This window comes from Mya arenaria, chromosome 4 (genome assembly GCF_026914265.1).
Source record: "Mya arenaria isolate MELC-2E11 chromosome 4, ASM2691426v1".
In the NCBI taxonomy this organism is placed as follows: domain Eukaryota; kingdom Metazoa; phylum Mollusca; class Bivalvia; order Myida; family Myidae; genus Mya; species Mya arenaria.
The window spans coordinates 77,826,001-77,839,506 of record NC_069125.1 but is presented as its reverse complement, the minus strand read 5'-3'; the positions used below and the strand labels follow the sequence as shown (position 1 = coordinate 77,839,506).

Genomic DNA, 13,506 nt, shown 5'->3' with positions numbered 1-13,506 from the left:
TGTGTTTTTTTCTCTTTGTAATAATGTAGCGTTGATGTGAATTATTTAGGCTGTTGGCCTACAGACTTAAATAATGCAAATCGAAATCAGGTATCATCAGATCTACTTTTTTTACCTCTTTATTAACATAGGTTCATAAGATTGCAACGTGAACTTGAAAGCAAGCCTGAGAATTTTAAATAAATCTTGGTGCAGAACCGATGGAAATATAGGTAATTATAGATTATTAAACTGAAAGTTGAAAAGTGTTGACTAAAATACCCTGCCTTACTTAACCTACTATTAATAGTCAAAACATCCTCAACCAATATTGAGATTCATTCTATTTACATCACACTAGCAATGACCTTGCGAGATGAAAGCAATGTTCATATATCCTAGATTCCTAGTTCATATAGGTTTATTAGTTACCTATTGTGGCCAGGCATGTACTGTTGTGATTATCTGTTTAGTCCAATTCAATGACTGGGGATGTAATTCTCTTTTGCCTATAATATGAAGGTATGCCCATAAACATTATAACCAGGTGTGTTAAAGACTGGACAGTTTTAGTTAGTTCAACAGAGTGGACTTGGTTCATTTTTGAAATTAAAAGTTACATAACTCAGTTGGCTTTAGCAATATGGCTCTCGTATACGCAATCTCATTAAAATCATATCGTGTCGTGAAATCATTTCATTACGCTATGTATGATGGTGGAGATCACCACAAATTGACCTTGACAACATACATTTTAATTTAGTTCACGGAACAATGTCCATTGATAACTTTCATAACTAACAATAGCTTGAAGTGGAACTCTTATTCAAAATCAATACATACGCATGTATAAAAAACATAAATTTTGAGTGATAAACCTTGACATACTTAACAAATAATGCATTCATGAAAATATTAATTACTTATTACAAGATTGTAACTTTGTATTTAATTAATAGCTGAAAACGCAAAACATATTAAATGATTGGTGAGTGCTAAAAGATTTAATAAGGTAGAAACACCGTGTTTTCTGCACCTTTCGTTCAAACTAAGCTCTGTATGTCTCATTATAACCATTGTTTCGATGTTTATTCATTCTTTTTGTTATATGTACACAATTTTAGGAGTAAGAGTGCATCTTTAACGCTGTGTACACGAAGCAAGTATTGGGGATCTGATTTTTTTTAAATTGACAAATACATTGTTATTAAGGTTTGAAATGGTTGGTGTCTTAGTGTCGAACCCTTGAGTTCCTTATAATTCGGCCATCGCCAACTTGCCCTTTATATAAAAGTTTACTTTCTTGATTGAACAAATAAAGAAATCGAGTGGAGCTTGCTTGAAGGAAAAGTTATAATTTGCAGGCAGTCGTAACACTTTAATACTGAATGGATTGTGATAAAGAAAGTAATTAAACACAAGGCATTAATCTACTATTTTAAATTTAAAAGAGGCTAAACTCAGAAACTGTGACGATTTAACCAACAATCGAACTTGGCCTAGACATTAATTATGCCTGCAAACACTGGATAAGTTTAACTATGATTGGATACTCCAGATAGAGTCTGCACAATCATGTAATGTGGGTGTTATTTAGTTTGTATTGAAATTACTGATATCTTATATATGTATTAAATCTATTGCAATATACCAGTTTGGGAATTAATTAAAAAAACTAATAAAGAAGCATATTATAATCGGATGTACTCATCTGCACAAGGCTTTAACCTACTATCTCCACACTGCCATCAAGATACTGTTAATACACGAATTCTTCCTCAATTAATACCGTGTCCGTTAAGCATATATACCATGACTCCAAATGTCTTATTACTGTACGTTTTTGGTTGTTGTTGTTTTTTTTAGAAATACAGAAACCGTCATTACATATTACAGTACATGAATAGCCTTTCTTAAAGAATATACATCCAGTACACCGAATGAAAGTGGTCGACCAGATAGTACGAATTAAGTGTCCAAGGTAGGAAGCGCACGAAGTTAATATATTTAAGTTATAGATACGAAATGTCCAACAAAACGAGCTCTTTCGTGGAATGGAACTCCTTGATCAGGTAGTTGTCAAAATTGTAATTACCTTTGAACCTTGACATTCCCTGCAATACTGTCGTAAAATCTCACTAAGATAAGCTAAGATAGGTTTAATACATAATTACAATGAGCGTCTGAAAAACTGCCACACGTTTTCCGAAAACTTGTACTAGCACTCGGGACTTTCCCCCCTCCCACCCCCACACCAAAATGTATTATTTTGAAACTTCACCACCCGTCAACCCTATTATGCGTTAAGTGTTTGAAGTTCGAAAATAGTGGCCGTTTTTTCGACTCCCAAAACATTTTTCATTTTCTGTATGATTCTGTTTTATATCGCCCAAAACAAGTTCAAAATAATGCTATACGCACTTGAAACCAATTATGCTTGTATGGATGCCTATTAAGAACAATTACGTACTCATGTATGTATGCCTATTGAGAACAAGCACGCATGTATGGATGCCTATTGAGAACAAGTATGGATGCCTATTGAGAACAAGTACGCATGTATGGATGCCGATTGAGTACAATTACGCACTTTTCAATGGACTAAATGTTTGCGGGACGAAGCTTGACTTCAAACAATGATAATGTAGATAAAGAGTCTAAATTTGGAAAAACGTGATGTTTTTCCAAATTTAGACTCTATATCTACATTATCAAATTGTGTCATGATGTCTGGCGCAGGCCTTCACTTGGCATTCTCAACGTCAACATGAAGATCGTGATTCTAATTTATACAGCAGGTACATTTTCTTAACTTTAGAAGTGTATATAGTTAAATATAGTGATATTTATTCTGTCATGGTTATCAATGTACGTATTACAATGTATGTCCAAACACTTTCTTTACAGACCACTTTTACTACTTTAAAATGAAAATAATATATATATTAAAGACATATGGCTGGTTCTAACTGTCGCAATTTCAGCCCTGGTGTCTGCCGAGTTAACGCACAAACGTTAATGATAATCAATTGTAAGTGGATTGGCCAAATTGTTTTCTGACAATTATCCTAAAACGGGATTTACAATTAGTGGCGATTAGCCCGCACCTTGCATGATTACGGAATATGCCTCACCTAATGTAACAAAAAGATCTTACAATCATGCATTACGTAGCAAATCGTAGTTTATGCAGAATAGTTTTGTCCTTTCGTACTGAATCGTCATAAAATCGAAGTTAGGATTAGCCACGACCATCTACGATTACACAAGAAAGGCAATTTGACAGCTTGAGTAATAGTGAAAATAAGATTGCGCTACGTTTAAGAAATCGTAGCAGCGCCATGACAGAAAGCTGGTCAAAACTGACGTGGTTCTTCATTAAAAAAACTACCAGATTTATGCCGATGCCGTCAAGACTGAATACAAGAATTGCAAGTTGTTGTGTTTTAAATCGTGGTTGAAGTCATAATATCCAGTTAAAGGCAGATGGCAGATTCGTTGGATATTTTTTCTTTAAAAACGTTTCTTGTCGGCTAACTACAAACTTGAAATTATAATAATTATGATTTGGGACCTGTCGAAAAGTGTATTTTTGTTAACAATTATGCTATGATTCTGTATTTTGGTGGATCTGATATCATATAGAATGAGAAAGATGTCAAAATTATACCTGTAAACAAGTCACATGCAAATACATAGTACATGGCATAAAATATGTATTAATTTTTTGTCAAATATTTTGCAAATTAACAATTATACAATGAAAAATAGAGGGACAGTGAAAACAATGAACTCTGTTTCGACTCACAAAGCAAAGGCCTAAATGACCATTTACTAGAGACACAAACGTTTATTCTGTTAACTGTACCTGAAGGTTTATGTAATAGTTAGATGACATGAATTAAAATCCTAATGATGAAGAATGGGCGGGGTGAGCGTAGCTGTTAAGTATTCCAAGATTATATATAGGTGCCGTCTTTCTGTTTCCTATGTTTCTAATTCTACATCAAAATAAAACTTCAAGACCCTAAATGGGCTTTCTTCCCTTTGCCTACCCCAGGGCCATAACCTCACAATTGGCCCAACATTAATCAATAATTACAAAAACAAATATATAAGTCTCATAAAACTGCCAGCACTTGAATTGTGGATCCTCCTGAAAAACAGTTTCCAAATTATACTATTTCGAAAATATTGGACACATTTTGTTGCTTATAAGACATGTACATGCCCGGTCTTGAAAATTCCAAAACGTTCAGATCGATGCGTGACATCAGTAAATTTGTTTACGAATTACAGATATGTCATGTACCATTTTCTATCAATAAACACGTGGTCAGAATTCAAAGTCAGACACCACTAAATAATGTCCTATACTAATATATAATATAGTCAATTGACCAATTTGCACGCAAGAAAACACTGATTTCCAGGCATTCACGACCCCAACACCATAAATCAGCCCCTTGTGAACTTAACATTAACAATTAATGTTAGAAAAAAGTTACGAGTCTTATAAGAAAAATAAAATTAGTGTAACGTAACCAATGTGTATCGGTAAAATGACCATATGAGCATTTGAAATACCTCGGCCGTTTGTAGATCGGAAAACAACCACGGTTGTCGTTCTGAACTCCTCGGCCATTTACCATCGAAAACAACCTCGAGGGAATTCCGGTACATCGGTTAAACTAGTTCGTATTTTTTTAATTATAGTATTAATTAATTGTAATGTTTTAACATCTAAGTTTAAAATGATTGCCACTAAAATGAATAATAAATTGCATAAATGATTAAGATTCCCAACAGTAAAGTCATTAAGTTTAACTGCTAAATTGAAATAACTACGCGATCTACTTGCAGCGTAATTTAAATGTAAAGGTTTCTGACATTGTAAACCGTCCATTTACACCCCAGTTTGTTTTCTATGGAAAATGGCCGAGGAGTTCCAAATGCCACGGACGTAGGGCAAAGACCCCAAAATAATTGTCCTATATATTAATCTATTCTATAGTCAATTGGCCCATTTGCATGCAAGATAACACCGATTTCTAGTGCTTCACGACCCCAAACACCATATATAGGGAGAACGCTCCACTAGTGTTTTTACACACCGTTAGGTTTTTTTTTTATTTAATGCTGCATTACAACCACGGCCAATCAAGCTTGCAAGATCGAGATGTGCAACGCCAAAACCAAAAAGACCAGAGAAGGAATTTTATACAGTACAAGTTCAAGAATCGAGTGAAGTTCTTTAGTAATAGCAATTACTGAGTTACATGATGGCCGTTCATGGAAAGCTTTCCATTATCTTATGGATTAATTTACCACTAAGTATTAGTAACATGGAATAAATGACACGAACTATCACATGCAAAACAAATTGAATGAATCAATGCACTAAATAACAACATACCTTCAAGAATAAAGAAGTTTTACTCATTTGCAACATAGTAAACGAGGAAAGTAAAACGCCTCTTTATAATGAGTTTAAAATAACACAAAACTGGTCGAATTACAAACTTTCAGGTTTTCTATATACTTATATAATAAAATCTTTGAAAATCTTCTTTGAAACTGCAAGACCAAAAACCTTGATACTTGGTATAAAGCAGCATGCATCAACCAACTACTCTCTTAGCAACCAATCACTTTCGTATCAACCATTTACTTACTAAGCTACCAATAATGTTCTAAGCAACCAATGATTTCCTCAGCAACCACTTTCTTCTTTAGCAACCAATACCCTCCTAAGCAGTCAATGACTTCCTTAACAACCAATGATTTTCTTGGCCACTCTTGACTTCCTTAGTGACCACCAACTTTCTTAGCAACCAATGACTTCCTTAGCAACCACTTGCTTCCTTACCAGCTACATACATTCATAGCAAACAATCACTTCCTTACAAATAATAACCTTCGCAACTTCCTACATCTTTAGCATCAAATGAATTAATTAACAACCGATGACTTCCTTTGCAGCCATATAATTCTCACCTTCTTAGTCGGCTACCATTGTCCCTGGGAATAACTACAAATGTAGTTTACAATGCCTCGACTTCCTTAGAATAAGTAGTATCAACCATCAACTTATCGAGCAACCACTTACTCCCTAGGCAGGCAGCAATGTCCAAAATAAAGAATGACTTTTTCGCCATTTTGATCAGGTGAGCGATGTAGGGCCATTTTGTCCCCCTTGTTTTTTGTAATATGAATTTTGAGCTTACACGACAAACAACATTCTATAATCAGAATCTATGATTATTTATATATAAGTATAAATACCGACCCGGTTGGCTAGTTTACTCGTATCGGTGTCTTACTCAGTCATTGTTTACATATTATCGCAAATCTTTCATCGACCATCAGTTTCAATCCACTCGTTGCCGCATTCAGCACTCTCAGTGCTTTGATTGTACCGTTCCAATCCTTGAGATTGAATATGTAATTATAATTACATGATGTGTGTACTTAGCTCCATAACATATGTTTAAACCAAAGGCTATATTCCATACATAAATACATCTAAGTTTTAGTCATATTAAGATGTGTTAAATATAATAAGATTCAGATCCTTGTTTCGAATATCATGCCATGATCTTGAAATTGAAAGAGTTATATACGAACATATTGTTCGATACAAATTGTGAATTAAGTAATGCTAACATAATTGAAGATGGACATAAATTTTTTTACTAATCTGTAATCAGAATGCGTGAATTGTAACTCAAATGTCGGAAAATGGCTCAATGCCTTATTATTATTATATATCAAACGTTAAATAACGTTGTATCTTGAATCGAGTTCTCTAACGTGTTGAAATACTTTAAATCTCGTGATCATGGTATGTTTCAGTACTGGTATACATCGTGCACTCGGAGCCGTGTAACGTGTCCACTGACTGTGTAGGCACGAAATGCGTCAGCACCGAGGCCCACGTGCACATAGCCTGTAACGCCAAACACTGCACCTGTGAGCGCGATGCTATCAGTAAGTCATTAAAATAGATTTATTTGCCTAGTTTCAAAATTAAACTGTTTTGCCTTTTCTGTATTGCTACTTTTCGGTTCACCGAAAAGTTTTATCAACATATGTACAGTGTGTTTCAGGTGTGGTATACATTTGGCTCCTTCTTTCTAGTTTCGAATACCATTGACCGGCGTGTGTATGTTTCTGGTGCGTTTTACCATTGGCCCGCATATGATTGTTGCTGGCTGCGGTATACCAATGGCCCGCATGTGATTGTTGCTGACTGCGGTATACCATTGGCCCGCATGTGATTGTTGCTGGTGCGGTATACCATTGGCCCGCATGTGGTTGTTGCTGGCTGCGGTATACCATTGGCCCGCATGTGATTGTTGCCGGCTGCAGTATACCAGTAGCCAACTTGTGTTTGTTGCTGGTGCGGTATACCATTGGTCCACGTGTGTTTGTTGCTGGCTGCGGTATACCATTGGCCCGCATGTGATTGTTGCTGGCTACGGTATACCATTGGCCCACGTGTGTTTGTTGCTGGCTGCGTTATACCATTGGCCCACATGTGATTGTTGATGGCTGCGGTATACCATTGGTCCGCATGTGATTGTTGCTGGCTGCGGTATACCAATGGCCCGCATGTGATTGTTGCTGACTGCGGTATACCAGTGGCCCGCATGTGATTGTTGCTGGCTGCGGTATACCATTGGCCCGCATGTGATTGTTATTGGCTGCGGTATACCATTGGCCCACGTGTGTTTGTTGCTGGCTGCGGTATACCAGTTGCCCGCATGTGATTGTTGCTGGCTGCGGTATACCATTGGCCCGCATGTGATTGTTGCTGACTGCGGTATACCATTGGCCCGCATGTTATTGTTGCTGGTGCGGTATACCATTGGCCCGCATGTGATTGTTGCTGGCTGCGGTATACCATTGGCCCACGTATGTTTGTTGCTGGCTGCGGTATACCATTGGCCCGCATGTGATTGTTGCTGGCTGCGGTATACCATTGGCCCGCATGTGATTGTTGATGGCTGCGGTATACCATTGGCCCGCATGTGATTGTTGCTGGCTGCGGTATACCATTGGCCCGCATGTGTTTGTTGCTGGTGCGGTATACCATTGGCCCGCATGTGATTGTTGCTGGCTGCGGTATACCATTGGCCTACTTGTGTTTGTTGCTGGTGCGGTATACCATTGGCCCACGTATGTTTGTTGCTGGCTGCGATATACCAGTGGCCCGCATGTGATTGTTGCTGGCTGCGATATACCATTGGCTCGCATGTGTGTGTTGCTGGTGCGGTATACCATTGGCCCGCATGTGATTGTTGCAGTTGCGGTATACCATTGGCCAACTTGTGTTTGTTGCTGGTGCGATATACCAATGGCCCGCATGTGATTGTTGCTGGCTGCGGTATACCAATGGCCCGCATGTGATTGTTGCTGACTGCGGTATACCATTGGCCCGCATGTGTTTGTTGCTGGTGCGGTATACCACTGGCCTGCATGTGATTGTTGCTGGCTGCGGTATACCATTGGCCCGAATGTGTTTGCTGCTGGTGCGGTATACCATTGGCCTACGTATGTTTGTTGCGGTATACCATTGACCCGAATGTGTTTGTTTCTGTTGCGGTATACCATTGGCCCGCATGTGTTTGTTGCTGGCTGCGGTGTACCATTGGCCCGCATGTGATTGTTGCTGGCTGCGGCATACCATTGGCCCGCATGCGATTGTTGCTGGCTGCGGTATACCATTGGCCCTCTTGTGTTTGTTGCTGGTGCGGTATACCATTGGCCCGCATGTGATTCTTGCTGGCTGCGGTATACCATTGGCCTACTTGTGTTTGTTGCTGGTGCGGTATACCATTGGCCCACGTATGTTTGTTGCTGCCTGCGGTATACCAGTGGCCCGCATGTGATTGTTGCTGGCTGCGATATACCATTGGCCCGCATGTGTTTGTTGCTGGTGCGGTATACCATTGGCCCGCATGTGATTGTTGCAGTTGCGGTATACCATTGGCCCGCATGTGATTGTTGCTGGCTGCGGTATACCATTGGCCAACTTGTGTTTGTTGCTGGTGCGGTATACCAATGGCCCGTATGTGATTGTTGCTGGCTGCGGTATACCAATGTCCCGCATGTGATTGTTGCTGACTGCGGTATACCATTGGCCCGCATGTGTTTGTTGCTGGTGCGGTATACCACTGGCCTGCATGTGATTGTTGCTGGCTGCGGTATACCATTGGCCCGAATGTGTTTGTTGCTAGTGCGGTATACCATTGGCCTACGTATGTTTGTTGCTGTTGCGGTATACCATTGACTCGAATGTGTTTGTTTCTGGTGCGGTATACCATTGGCCCGCTTGTGTTTGTTGCTGGCTGCGGTGTACCATCGGCCCGCATGTGTTTGTTGCTGAAATCGGTATACCATTTGCCGTGATGTGTTTGTTGCTGGTGCGGTATACCATTGACTCGCATGTGTTTGTTGCTGGTGTGGTATACCATTGGCCCGCATCTGTTTGTTGCTGGCTGCGGTATACCATTGGCCCGAATGTGTTTGTTGCTGGTACCAATGACCCGCGTGTGTTTAATGCTAGTTGTGGTATACCATTGACCCTCGTGTGCTTGTTTCTGGTGCGGTATACCATTGACCCGTGTGTGTTTGTATCTGGTGCGGTATACCTTTGGCCCGCATGTGTTTGTTGCTAGCCCGAAACCATTGGCCCGCATGTGATTCTTGCTGGCTGTGATATACCATTGGCTAACGTGTGTTTGTTGCTGGTGCGATATACCATTGGCCCGCGCGTGTTGTTGCTGGCTGTGGTATACCATTGGCTAATGTGTGTTTGTTGCTGATACGATATACCATTGGCCCTCGCGTGTTGTTGCTGGCTGCGGTATACCATTGGCTAATGTGTGTTTGTTGCTGGTGCGATATACCATTGGCCAACTTGTGTTTGTTGCTGCTTGCGGTTTACCATTGGCCCGCATGTGATTGTTGCTGGCTGCGGTATACCATTGGCTAATGTGCGTTTGTTGCTGGTGCGATATACCATTGGCCCACGTATGTTTGTTGCTGCTTGCGGTATACCATTGGCCCGAATGTGTGTGTTGCTGGTGCGGTATACCAATGACCCGCGTGTGTTTGATGCTAGTTGTGGTATACCATTGACCCTCGTGTGCTTGTTTCTGGTGCAGTATACCATTGACCCGTGTGTGTTTGTATCTGGTGCGGTATGCCATTGGCCCGCGTGTGTATGTTGCTTGTGCGGTATAGCATTGGCCCGAATGTGGTTGCTGCTGGCTTCGGTATACCACTGGCACGCATGTGATTGTTGCTGGCTACGGTATATCATTGGCCCGCGCGTGTTTGTTGCTGGTGAGGTATACCAATGCCCCGCTTGTCATTGTTTCTGGTGTGGTAAAACATTGCCCCGCATGTATCTGTTTTTGGTGCGGTATACCATTGTCCCGCGCGTGTTTGTTTTTGGAATGGTATACCATTGACCCGCGTGTATTTGTTGCTGGTATGGTATATCATTGCCCAGCGTGTTTGTGTCTTGTTACGGTATATCACATGTGTGTTTCTAGGTGGTTGCGGTATACCGCTATCCCGTGTGTGTTTGTAGGAGGTTGCGGTACATCAATATCCCGTGTGTGTTTGAAGGTGATTGCAGTATACCGTTATCCCGTGTGTGTTTGTAGGTGGTTGCGGTATATCAATATCCCGTGTGTTTGAAGGTGGTTGCGGTATACGTATTGGCCCGCGTGTGTTTGTTTATGGTGTGGTACTATTGACCCGCGTGTGTTTGTCACTGGTGTGGTATACCTTTGGCAAGCGTGTGTTTGTTCTGGTGTGGTATATCATTGACACGCGTGTATCTGTTTCTTGTGTGATATACCATTGACCCGCGTGTATATGTTTCTTTTGTGGAAAACCATTGGCTTACGTGTGGATGTTTCTAGTGTGGTATACCATAGACCTGCGTGTGTCTGTTTCTGGTGCGGTATACCGTTGACCCACGTGTGTTTGTTTCTGGTGTCCCGTGTGTGTTTGTTTCTGGTGTGGTATACCATTGACCCGCGTGTGTTTGTTTCTGGTGTGGTATACCATTGACCCGCGTGTGTTTGTTGCTGGTTGTGGTATATCATTGACCCGCGAGTGTTTGTTGTTGGTGCTGTATGCCATTAACCCATGTGTGTGTGTGTTTCTGGTGCGGTATACCATTGGCCCGCCAGTGTCTGTTTCTGGTGCGGTATACCATTTGCCCGCGTGTGCCTGTTTCTGGTGCGGTATATCATTTGCCCGCGTGTGCCTTTTTCTGGTGCGGTATACCATTTGCCCGCGTGTGCCTGTTTCTGGTGTTGTATACCATTGACCCGCTTGTGTTTGTTTCTAGTGTGGTATACCATTGGTCCACGTGTGTTTGTTTATGGTGTGGTATACCATTGACCCGCGTGTGTTTGTTTCTAGTGTGGTATACCATTGGCCCACGTGTGGTTGTTTCTGTTGCTGTATACCATTGAGCCGCGTGTGTCTTTTTCTGATGCGTTATACCATTGGCCCGCGTGTGTCTGTTTCTGGTGTGGTATACCATTTACCCGCGTGTTTGTTTCTGGTGTGGTATACCATTGGCCCACGTGTGTTTGTTTATGGTGTGGTACCATTGACCCGCTTGTGTTTAATTCTAGTGGGATATACCATTGGCCCGCGTGTGTTTGTTTCTGGTGTGGTATACCATTGGTTCACGTGTGGTTGTTTCTATTGTGGTATACCATTGGTTCATGTGTGGTTGTTTCTAGTGTGGTATACCATTGGTTTACATGTGGTTGTTTCTGGTGTGGTATACCATTGGTTCACGTGTGTTGTTTCTGGTGTATATATCATTGGCCCGCGTGTGTTTGTTTTGGTGTGGTATACCATTGGTTCACGTGTGGTTGTTTCTTGTGTGGAATATCATTGGTTCACGTGTGGTTGTTTCTGGTGTGGTATACCATTGGCCCGCGTGTGTTTGTTTTGGTGTGGTATACCATTGGTTCACGTGTGGCTGTTTCTGGTGTGGTATACCATTGGTTCACGTGTCGTTGTTTCTGGTGTGTATACCATTGGCCCGCGTGTGTTTGTTTTGGTGTGGTATACCATTGGTTCACGTGTGGTTGTTTCTTGTGTGGTATACCATTGGTTCACGTGTGGTTGTTTCTGGTGTGGTATACCATTGGCCCGCGTGTGTCTATTTTTGATGTGGTATACCATTGGCCCGCGTGTGTCTGTTTCTGATGTGGTAACCCATAGCCAGCGTGCGTTTGTTTCTGATGTGGTATACCATTGTTTCTTGTGTAATATGCCACTTATGACTAGTCCGTTTCTTTTTTGTTATTGTTGCTGTATAGCATTGTTCCGCATTCATGTTTTATTATCTTTATATTGCATACCTTGAGTCCGTGTGTTTTAGTCCATGTATGGTGTATACCGTAAGCCGGGCTTGTTCTTTTGAATAACTGTATGTCACAGGCCCGCGTGCGTTTTTTTCCTAGCTATGTCTTTGTTTCATTAATGTGTTATTGTTGTGTGTTTTTTTTTCAGACTGCTTGGCAATTGCTGATTGTCCCGGTGGTGGGGCCAATAACAGTACGTGCATTAATGGCGATGGTCGCACTGCGCGTTGGCATTGTCTGGACAACGTGTGCAAATGCTTACGCGTTTAACTGACCTACTGCATATTCTGTATTAAATTGCTCTTGACCAGCAGTTATTGTCTTTTTTTTTACAATATGTGATAATTGTTCACAGGATGTTATAACGGTTTCAGTTTTTGGCAATATCAGCAAATACATGCGTTCGGCCAAAATTAACATCAAAATTCACAAAGAAGATATAGAAAACGAACTTTAGAACAAAGCTGTCATTTGTATCGCCAGTTATCGGTAACAAGACGTTCAATGTGACTAATTCAATGATGGCAACTAGGGGTTGAAAAGTCTTTGATTTAGGGGTTGAAAAGTCCAAACAGGTAGGGGTTGAATAGTCTTAAAATAGGGGTTGAAAAGTCTAAGGGTTGAAAAGTCTTCGTTTTGAGAAGGGGTTGAAAAGTCTTGGGGTTGAAAAGTCCTGCTCCCCAACATTGGCACCAAAGAAACAATTCAGCCTTATCTATTGGATTGCCCATACTATACAGACAACTTGGGGAGTTCATAGCGTTCTCTGTTATTCGATGGTAACCATCGCTGAATAACTTGGGACTTACATATTAATGTATACAGGACGCTTCAGTCAGTCAATCTTGGAACCTGTGTTAAACCACTTTCCATAAAACTTTTGAGTAAATATAAATCTGATGTAGCTTCTTAAAATAATAAAGCACATTTGTGGACATTACTCCATTACGGCTATACCGGTTATTCGCTTGAAGATAACTTCCAGTGTCTTCGAGTAGATGCATCGTAATGGATTTATTTATTTATCCTTCTTCAGCCATTCATATTTCTGGATATGATATAAACATACGCTATACATAAAGTTGTTATTCCGCCAACTATTTCTCTAAGAGAGTAC

General features: G+C 40.7%; 1 protein-coding gene across 1 annotated transcript; it reads left to right on the top strand.

Moving 5' to 3' along the window:
- The first annotated feature begins 2,710 nt into the window (after positions 1 to 2,710).
- Positions 2,711 to 12,702, top strand: LOC128230188 (serine protease inhibitor Cvsi-2-like). Its single transcript, XM_052942249.1, has 3 exons — positions 2,711 to 2,777; positions 6,835 to 6,969; positions 12,538 to 12,702. Exons 1-3 carry the CDS (start codon positions 2,747 to 2,749, stop codon positions 12,657 to 12,659), a joined length of 288 nt encoding a protein of 95 aa, XP_052798209.1. The 5' UTR covers positions 2,711 to 2,746; the 3' UTR covers positions 12,660 to 12,702.
- The last annotated feature ends 804 nt before the right edge of the window (positions 12,703 to 13,506 follow it).

Bases quoted from the DNA above. Each gene is read 5' to 3' on its own strand.
- LOC128230188 (XM_052942249.1), top strand. From the start codon at position 2,747: ATGAAGATCGTGATTCTAATTTATACAGCAG. The intron at 2,778-6,834 runs GTACATTTTCTT...GGTATGTTTCAG, and splicing joins GATTCTAATTTATACAGCAG to TACTGGTATACATCGTGCAC. The intron at 6,970-12,537 runs GTAAGTCATTAA...TTTTTTTTTCAG, and splicing joins CTGTGAGCGCGATGCTATCA to ACTGCTTGGCAATTGCTGAT.